Raw genomic sequence first — 10578 nt, 5'->3', positions numbered from 1 at the left:
ATAATTCCCACAGGAATTCCCACTGGGCGTTTTTGGGGGGGTTTTTTGCCTGTCAGTCTGGAAAACCCTTGAGTGTGTGTTTTTATACATTACCAATGAGGGTAGTTCAACTCATGTTGATCAAAATATGAATACGATGATGAAATAAAAGAGTATCATTCAAGGTCTTCTCAGTGACTGGGTCAAAACATTCATGTGTTAGGACATTATTATTTACAATCAAATGCTGCTTTGAAGTTTTGACTTACCTCTTTCAAGCTAAGACTCAGAGCACACTCAGAGTGTGTTCACTTCCACTGGCCTTTAATACTTTTTCGGCTGTTTTGTGAAAGAAGGAATAAACTCATACCCAGATTAAACTGCATGCTGAATTGAGAGTCTCCAGGATTGCTTTAAGTCTTTGTGTGGCAGTGTACTATATCAACATCTAGATTAGGGTGCCCTCAAAGAACCACAGCACTGGAGTCATATGGTTTTCAATGCATCACTCAGTACCAGTTACCCTATGGCTGAGGTAAAAACCAATACCTTGTGCTGCCTTTTGTTTGTGTAATACCTAGTCTTTGTGTTCACAGCACAGCCAAAGAAGGCATTGCCAGGCAAGAGGCAAAGTGGGCACCATGTGTCACTGGTATTGTATGGGTGCATTGATCAAATGTGTCAACCTTAACTGAAACATAAGGCTTATGTGGTCCACCATTGGGCACCAATGTGGAAACTAAATATTTGTAATACTAGCTCCCCCACCATGTATCATTTGCATTACTTACATTTGCATTTCATACAATAAAAGATATTTGAAATGAGTAGATCATAGTCCTTTTTGTTGTGTTCTTGAACCCAAACAGGACAGAATGAACATGTATTATCTCTGCTATGATAGTAAAGGAACTGGTATTTTGATATTATAGCATAATTTTCATTTGCATTAGAAACTGACTGGCTGCAGATTTAACTGATATTAAAGAAAATCGGTGAACTTGAAAACACACACACACACACACACACACATACACACACACACACACACACACACACACACACACACACACACACACATACATACATACATACATTTGAGATGTTTGGAAGCGACACCATATAATTGTATTATGTTGTGTTCTGTATGACCCTGTGTGTGTGTCATATTGTTTATCTGTCGTTCCAGTATCATTTTAAATATCCAAATGTTTAGAAAAAACTCGTACGTTTCCCTCGGATTTAACAACTGTGTCTCCCAAAAGAGCTGTGGAATCAAAATGGTATTTTAGACTACATAAAATCGCCATCTTGGGAAAAAAAATGTGCGGTGTACTGTGCAATACTACTACTACTACTACTACTACTACTACTACTACTAATAGTAATAATAATAATAGAGCCATTATTATTATTATTGCTATTATTAATACTACTATTATTATTATTATTATTATTATTATTATTATTATTTAAGCTAAAATAACTTGCGGAAATACAAATTACAAATAGAAGCGGCGCATGGTTTATAGAGAAGAGCCAAATTTCTACGCAAGTTTTTTTCACATTAATGCGGGCCCACACACAGTGTTCATACTGAGAATAGCCCAAATGACAGCTTGATCCTAAGAGCTTTATTTACTAACCAATATGTTACTATCCTCTCATGGCCAACCTTTTCCTATTGATTTTTTACCAAGGCAAGGGAATATAAATAATTAAATAAAAACAGCGCGCTCATATTTTATTTACCATCTCAAAATGTCAGCTTTTATGGATTGGTTGAGTATATTTGTGGATCGACATTAAATATTACTTTGCAGCTGGGCTGGCACTGGTATGTCTTTAAATGCACAACCCACATATTTTTAAATTTTCACATTTTTACCGTTATGTTTTCTTTTAGTGAAACTACCCATCTGTTTCATAGCTCATCATATTACTTTGTCAGATTATATATATATTCTTACAAGTCTGACAGTTTTAATGTACATCTTAATTCGTGGGCTTGCATTAAACGTAAACCTCTGTGCGCTAAAGCCAGAACATTTAAATGGATGATATCACTGGGTGTCACTTGTTTAGAGAGGCCCTTATTTCCCCTGACTGCCATTTTTCAATCTTGTTGCCTCGATGCAAGTGACTGTTTTTGCACAGGCAACTGGCCCCGCGCTGCAAATCCGCTGAGTGCGAGAGAGTGAGTTCGTTCTCTACTAAATCAATATGAAATGACTCTGCTGCCTTATTAATAATGAAACAATACTCGACAGTCTCGACGCTCGAACGTGTGTGTGCTCCTGTATGTGAGTTACAGAGAGAGAGAGAGAGCGAGAGAGAGTGAGAGAGAGAGAGAGAGAATGTAGGAGCAAGGGGCGGGGTCTATGTGCGCATACCTTAAACTGAGAATAATTTAAGAAAAAAATTATTGCCTGTGTGCGCCCACCCTGAGTTGGGAGTGAGCTACACTTGCCTCGTGCTCTAATTCAAGAAGACAGCAGTGACCTCACATCACTCAGCTCGAAAATCTTCCATAATAAATAAACAAATAATAAAAATAAATAAATAAACAAATAATTTCGAGTAACAGCCTCTATTAAAAAAACACACACCTCTTTTCAAACATTAACTGATTTTATTTATTTTTTTAATTCTGTTTAAGCAATCTGTTTTTTTTTTAATTATTGTTATTATTTTTATTATATACCTGTATAATCAATCTGTTTTAAAATCATCTCGGCTAAAGTATCTCTCTTTTTTTCTCAAAATCATTTTCACATACATAGTCTCTTATTTATTTGTATGGTTTTGGAATATTCAGGTATTATTTGCAACATCCCCAGAAACAAACAAACGAACGAACAAACAAACAAAATACATATCTTCTGAAGGCAGTGAAACGTGGTCTATGCCTTGGCAACATCAAATAAAGCTAGCAAGAATTGATTCCATCCAACTATTAACGTCGCGATCTGAACATTATCGTGCTACGATACATTAGGGAGGGTTTTTTTTCCATGTAACCTACATGTATGAAAACATATCTTTTTGAAATGGCGGACACGCGCTGAATCAGAATGGCAACAGTCACATTCATTCATCAACCATCTCTCTCTCTCTCTCTCTCTCTCTCTAGCTACATGTCCCAAGCTTCTGTTTTATCACTACAGTTTCTTTTTTTCATGTAACGTTATTCACAATCGTAAATTTATACCTTTATTCTTTCCTGAGGTTTGTTATTTTTATTGTCTTTGTTATATTATTTTTATTATTATTTTATTATTATTATTATTATTGTTATTGTTATCGTTATTATTAATACAGACATTTTCTATCGTGCTTCTATGTTGGGGTGGTAGATCAGCATCTTAAGAAAATATAGACACCTTTTCCTCTATGACCTCATCCACATATTCTTGGCTTGACGATACAAATTTGGAAAATAAAAACTAAAAACTATAAAATTAAAATTAAACAACGAGAAAAGACAAAAGATATGACGAATGGAAACACTGCTGTAGTAGAAAGATTCTCTGATGTGTGTGCCTAGACTTATTTTTCTGTATTTCTATGCATGATTACCGTCTGCATAATAGGTTGGTGGTACCTACAATGGTAGTTAATTCATCGCGAGCTTTAATACTGTGTAATTCCACAACTGTAATCGAACGAGGGCCCATCAAAATTTTATCATTTCAACGCAACACCTGCTAAATATTTGATGACAGTAACCCCAGATCAGGCAAATATGCGGGGACATTCCCAGAAGACGGCTTGCCATTGTCTTTAGCAAAATCAAGTCGTCTTCTCCGGATGAAGTAAAAATCCATTTGGGTGTAGATGAACGTTGATAGTCATACTTTTTTTCTGTATTTTCGTGGTGATAGATAGCACACATTTGCTTTTTTTCTTTTTGTTTCGTTTTATGTTGTATTTTTTCGTCTTCTCTTTTCTTGGGCTAAAATGCAAGCCATGTCACTAAGGCAGAGAGTGCCGATAGAAGTATGACGAGGCCGAAAGGAACCGTTGATTTGGTCGCTGCGTTCCCTCCTCCACAAAGTTCAAACAAGCTCCCCTGGAACTTCAAACTTCTGGACTCCTTTTTGAGCTTCTCCCATAAATCTGTCGCGCCCTCTTGGCAATCCGCGAGCGCAGTTGTTGCGCATGAGTGGAAGTTGTCCCAGTATCTGAAATTCAAATGTAGGTCATATCAGCAAGCGTTGAAATGTACTTGCACTAGTCAAGTCTTCTGAATTCTGTTTAGCCTAACTGTGCACAACAAGCGAAAAGATCTTACCCCATTAATAAATAACGCTTATCGACAGATAATTAAATAAATTACATTATCAGATACTGTTGGTAATATCAGCACCTCAGTAGGCAAACGTAGTATAACCCTGTTTAAAGATCTCTATGATGATGATGATGATGACGATAAGGACAAATAATAAAAGACAGGATAATACAAACTAATTATTATAAAAAAAGCAAAAGAAAATGGGGGCACTGTGATTTATTCTAGTATGTAATTGATATTAATTATTATTACCACAGGGCAATTTTGTAAAATCAAACTCACGCTAAAGAATTTCATTGATTAATAGTTTTTATAATATCCAGAACTATTGGAAATGATGACGTGTTACAAATGATGACGCTGACTATTGTAGCCTAGCAAGCATATGTGTATATGATAACATAATTGAGCTATGCTACCTAATTTCGTTACATGTATAATGAATTATGTCATTAAAACAATAAAGTAAAATAAACAATAATATCATTACTCTTAATAGAATTTCTTGCATAAAGAATAGCTTTATTATTATGAGCTATGTACGGCGATAATATTCCTCCGCAAATGCAAATTTTCCTCACTCACTTTCTTTTCAAATCGGGTATAACGCAATGTTTCTGTCAAAGCGTAAATCCTTCTCGTAACCGTATTAGTTTCCCTCGGCGTCTTGTCTCGCGCACGGAGAAGCTAGGCCACCCGGGAAACCCAATATGTAATGGGAAAGATTCTCCCACAACACGTGCCTTTCCGTGCACTCCCCATCTCTCTCTCTCTCTCTCTCTCTGTATACGTGTTTGTAGTCCCTAGCCCTCTGGGTTTTTCTATTTCCGTCTCCCTTCAAAAGTACATTACAGTCCCATCCATTCTCACTAATATACCAATATCCCAGAGTCATAACATTAACTGGTCGTTTTTGACATCGAACCACAAGACAAAATTCCGTCTTCCGAGCTAATCCAATTATTGATGTTAGCCTATGACCTTGTCATGTTGAGATGCCTTATCTTAGTGCAATTAACTGGTGGTCTGCGAATTGCTGAGTGACGCATTAGCGAGCCATTGCGCGCGATTTTCATTATAGACATATCGATTAAAAAAGGGTCCATCATACCATCTGGCCACTGGCTATCAAAACTGGTGCTCTCTCTCTCTCTCTCTCTCTCTCGCTCTCTCTCTCTCACACACACGCGCGCGCGCGCGCACGCACACATGCACACGCTCTCTCTCTCTCTCTCTCTCTCTCTTTCGCTCTCTCTCTCTCTGTCTCTCTCCTTCTGTCTCTCTGACGGACTCTCCGATAGATGTAATCCTGTTGGGTATTTAAAAATTCTACTTACGAGCAGATCCTCTGAAGGTTTTCCTTTTCGTCCAGCTCCTGCGGATAGTTGGCCATGTTTTCTCCGAGAAGAAGCAAGCAGTCTGAGAAACCTTTGAATACTTTATCACATTTCCCTGCCGCTCGCACTGCCTGTAGCAGATATGCTGAAAAAGAAACAAACATTAATTTGTGCAAAACGCGTGTGGCTTTTTTGAAACCAAAAAATCTCTTTTAAATAAATATGTCCGAATAGTTTTTGCTTTTCAAAACATTTGACCTTTCACCGGTTTGATCAAGTCCTTTTATCCACCTTAATTCGCTTAGTTGGGTTCACAGATACCTATAATGATTGCATTTGGCGTAACAGTTCGATCAGTCAAAATTGCTTAAAACAAATCGTAGTAGAAATTGTCATCTTCTGAGAGATATCCTGGAAAGATTTTGACCTTCGGGTACCTTTCTTAGTATTAAAGGCAACGTCTCACACGAGGGATAAGACAACAATAACTGAAACATGTGTGCGTGTGTGTGTGTGTGTGTGTGTGTGTGAGCGCGCGCGCGCGTGCGTGCGTGCGCGGGCGCATAGTAGATAGGAACGGGAGGGGTGTAAATTATACTATCATTGTCCCCTGTTTAGATTAGGGGGTGGTTTTCAGGACCTTGTTGATTTATTCGTGAAAATTACAGGGCTTCGACACGGACACCTTTTTTCTGTCACACTTGGGCTTAATTTCAGGGGTGTTAGGGGGTTTGGAGCGCCACACATCGCTGGTTCGTTAAGCAGGGGGTTTGGTCAATTGATCAAGATGTACAGTTTCATGAGATCCCCGCGTGAGCGGTAACACGTTGATAACACGTTTATTCATCCTCATCTGCCCTAGTCCAGGGTTAAGGGTCGTGAGCGAGACGCAAGAGCAGTATGTTTGAAACAGAGCAAGGGCACTGCAACCATTCAAAATAATAATAATAATAATAATAAAAAAACTTTCACATTTGAAATAAAATGATAACGGTAATGGTTTTGTATTACAAAGTCGCACGCATCAATGTAACAAGCTTCCGTTTGGTCGTACTACGTATCATTGTCAATATAAAACCTTACCAAAATATCAAATATCGTGTTATACAGATTAATTCTGCTGACTTTTACACAAACCTTGACAAGGTCACCAAAATTTATTCTGTACCGAGATGCTATGTTTGGACGCTGCGGCGTTGGCTACACGGAGTATTGCAGCACTGTTGCACCCTTACATAACTGACAATTGAGCCATAATAACGCTACCGCCTCCGATGATATCTCTTATCTTGGCTGCATTTACAGTCTGAGAATGTCATCAATTTTGTTAAGATAGCGTGAACATATTGCAAAAATAGCGAATCCAGGATTATAAATCTCTCGATGTAGTCCATCGAACGAAAAAAGAAAAAGAAATAGGCTAAGTCGCATATTTGTACCCCATACATCATCTCCAGCAACACAAAGGACCTCATTTCACGCACGCATTCTTCACGGGCAGTTATTTTATCGTCCCGCATACAATATGGCGGATCCTAAAATGTACTCTGCGTTGCATTTCGATCACATATGTAGCCACCGTTGGTAATATCACCACTGAATGTGGCCCCAGTCAACCAATTCGGAATTCAATAATGCACGCGTTTTGTGTATTTTAGAAGGCTTCATCGAAAGTCTCTGAATAATTGAACATTATTTTTTGGCATTAAGCAACAAACCTAACTAATGTTGGGCTCATTAAAATGTAATCGCACCAGATTTATGCAACGGAATTAATTTGCTTTACGCTAGATTTTTGCCGATTGTTTCCACTGAGTTGCTGTTTATTGTGGATTATTACACTTATATATTTAGTGGATGCCCTAAAAATTTTACGTTACCAATAGACTCTCTTTTGTAGTAAAGTCAAAACACACTACGATGCTACGAGTCAAACCGTTGCAGCATATAGTCGTTAAAATGGGAGGGGAGTAGGCTGTGGTAAATTAATGGAGTTCAGATAGTCTACTGGACGTCACGATCGTCGCACATGGGTTAGGTGAAAATCACTTCATTTCAGCACTTAAGAAAACATGTCCGAATCGTGTCTGGACTGCTCGTTCGTAAAAATTGAATGTATTGTACTTCGCTGCCCTGGTTGTATGCATTTTTCTTTCAAGCGACAGTAAACTGTTTTGTGAGTTATATGTTTTGTTAGAACGATATATGCACTGTCATTAAACCTTATGTGTCAAATTAACTTCACAGAAGAATTGCTGATATCAAGTGGCTTAAAAAAATCAGTTGCTTCCTGATAGTGACTGTGGCTCTAAGGTAAACGCTTGAAAGTAATTTAATATAATTTAATAAAAATACAGCGGAAAAGTAATTGCATTTGTCATTCTCTAATTTAAACATTCATTCACTCATTCTTTGTTGTCCACACATCCATACAGTGGCTCTCTCTCTCTCTCTCTGTCTCTCTCTCTCTCTCTCCAATGGGTCTTTAGATGGGGTGTTTGAATAATTTATGCCTCCCGTGCCACTGGCGTCGGATTATTGAGAGGAGCGGGCGGTCCTACACTTGCACCATTAAGGTTGTACCTTATGTTACATCGAAAAGGGGGGTTCTGGAGCTATGCCACTTGGAGTCATATAATGTTGAAAATACAAACGATTGAACGACATGGTTTAAAATAAATTAAACTATGCTAGCCAATTTCATAAGGTTTTGGAATGGGTAAACTGTCGAATCCTGAAAGCATGAGTGCAAGAACGCCGTGGTGTAACATGTGACACTTAAAATATGCATTCGATTGTCGCATCAAGCAAAACTGCATGAACTGTGAAAAAATGAAACGAACATTCTACCCATATGTGGCGGATCATTCATAATATCCAAAAAATATTTACCGACATTCCTTACCTCGGATGGAATATTTGTTTAAAATACCTGAGCATTTTACCGCATTTTTCACTTAAATAATTATTGCTAAGAAGTAAAATGTCATACCGCATTCAGTACATTTATAAAATGACTGATCTTATCGGCCGTTCTACACTTACCTATTTGAACAGCAAGAAACAATGAGATATATCTGCCGGTCAAAGTTAATCCCATCCTACGTGAAGTAAAACCATTGGAGTATGTCGACCTTAGATAGTTACGATGAAAAATTGAGAAGTCTGAGCTTTGGACATTGCCGTTAACTTAGAGCAGCAATTCACTGTGTCTTCCCCTTCTTTTAAAAAAAATCCTGTTGCCTTTTTACGCGCACGGTGAGACGAAGAGGAGTGAAATGGTGCACCCCGTTAAGCGAGGGCGGTAATGCCTCGGTTTTTTCTCTCCCTCTCCCTCTCTCTGCTTCACGCCCACAAAGCATGGTTGACGTAGAAGTCACAGTCGGACTCCCCACTTCTCCATTTTCTCATTTGCCAGACAAGGCTAGTCCTCTTCTTGTACTTTACAGCCATTACAGGGGCTGCGGTGATGTCCGCATTTGGGTCACGGGCACACGTGTGAGCTAAGACCCCACAGCTGGAGATAACAGAGGAGAAAACCTTGATTGACCGTTACCAGGGCCTCCAGCACACCTTCAATGACACATTCACATTAGCTTTATTTACAAATTTCAGTGTGTTAATGATTTGCGGTCAGATTACGTCTATGAAGTGATAAGCGCCTGTTTCTGACACACTTGAAAACTACGCGGTGAAATTGCGTCTTAATAAGTGGCACGTGTGCGTTTTAATTTCAAGTCATAGAACTAATAACAATGCCATGTGTGTCATCCTGTCATCTGTGTTTTTAATGAAATAACATATAAATTGGAGAGCGTAGATGATTAGCGGGTGAAGTTTTATGAGTTAGGGTTCTTCTGAGCGACGCTTGCACGATAGGAACTGGCGATGCGCTGCGGATGGAGCTGTAAACGGGATGACATCATCTCATATACCAAAGTTACATTGTGTCAGTGGATGTTAATCACGTAGCATAAAATAAAGCAAAATAAAGCAAACTGAGCTCATGAAAGTCGGGTCTTCTGCGTTTTAGATTTACAAATGGCCTCGAATTGCAAACATTGACGTGTTATATTTACAAATGTGAAGGTGAGGATATGGACAATAAACAAGGAACAGTTTCACATTCGCAGATCTTAACGCAGATAATTTGAATAGCCTGTGTTCCCAAACCGTCGACATTTAAAATAGAAACGAATTGATGGGTAATGACACCAGTGCTACATGTAGAGATCGGGCTGTGACTGAGAAGTGTTGGTGATGTGCGTGTGTCCAGATAGCAGACAAACGCCACATTATGAATGACGCTCGGTACAACCTACATCATTATATAAAAAAAATTATTCTCTCTTTGCTGACGTCAGCGGAATTTGTAGCCAGCCAATGAGTTCAGATCTCTCTCTCTCTCTCTCTCTCTCTCTTCATGCTAGACCAACTCGTGGAGGAGAATACTAAAAAGTTTCCTGGGGCGCTCGCTGAAGGAGAATCCTGCCTCTGAAAAGAAAAGCGAGAGGCGCCGGTCTCCCTCAGCCTAATGCGCCCCTCTGCTGAGTAATTAGGTCCCCCGACAGTTCATTTGGACTGGGAGACTGTACTCAGAGCTTCGGAGCCTGATGCTAATATGGCTTTCAGTCCTAAGGATTTATTGTTCTCTGACAGTTCGAGTGTAGGTCATTGGGAGGTATTAATGAGATTAAACGCTTCGCCTCGGTTGTTAATAAATCAGATCATTGTCTAGCGTCCTATCCAATGTCATTGCTTCGCGTTTAGAGTGATATTAGACACCATTAAAATGCCTCGAAATTATCATTATTAATGGGGACAAGTATCTTCTGGGGTCTAGCGATGCTATTTTCATGTTCAAAATTCAACAAGGAAAATTTGTTCGCTAGAGACAGATATCCTACTGTACAAGTAAATTCTCCTGGCATGTTACAACTGAGACGATTGATGCAATATTTTCTGTGA

The 10578-nt window shown here is 38.8% G+C and overlaps 1 protein-coding gene across 1 annotated transcript; it reads right to left on the bottom strand.

Annotated features, from left to right (window-relative positions):
* Positions 1–3310: 3310 nt before the first annotated feature.
* On the bottom strand, positions 3311–8870 carry nrn1a (neuritin 1a). The gene is made up of 3 exons (XM_030769255.1): positions 8656–8870; positions 5611–5755; positions 3311–4163 (listed from the first exon to the last, which is right to left on the bottom strand). The coding sequence occupies exons 1-3, from the start codon at positions 8708–8710 to the stop codon at positions 3935–3937; spliced, it is 429 nt and encodes a 142-aa protein (XP_030625115.1). The 5' UTR covers positions 8711–8870; the 3' UTR covers positions 3311–3934.
* Between the last annotated feature and the right edge of the window lie 1708 nt (positions 8871–10578).

Source organism: Chanos chanos, chromosome 3, assembly GCF_902362185.1.
Source record: "Chanos chanos chromosome 3, fChaCha1.1, whole genome shotgun sequence".
NCBI classification, from domain to species: domain Eukaryota; kingdom Metazoa; phylum Chordata; class Actinopteri; order Gonorynchiformes; family Chanidae; genus Chanos; species Chanos chanos.
This window is presented reverse-complemented; position numbering and strand designations above follow the sequence as displayed.

What these genes read in the sequence shown, in the direction of transcription:
- nrn1a (XM_030769255.1), bottom strand. Translation starts at nt 8,710, where the DNA reads ATGGGATTAACTTTGACCGGCAGATATATCTCATTGTTTCTTGCTGTT. An exon ending in GTTTCTTGCTGTTCAAATAG is followed by an intron (nt 5,756 to 8,655) that starts GTAAGTGTAGAA and finishes TTTCTTTTTCAG; the next exon opens with CATATCTGCTACAGGCAGTG. An exon ending in AACCTTCAGAGGATCTGCTC is followed by an intron (nt 4,164 to 5,610) that starts GTAAGTAGAATT and finishes TTTGAATTTCAG; the next exon opens with ATACTGGGACAACTTCCACT.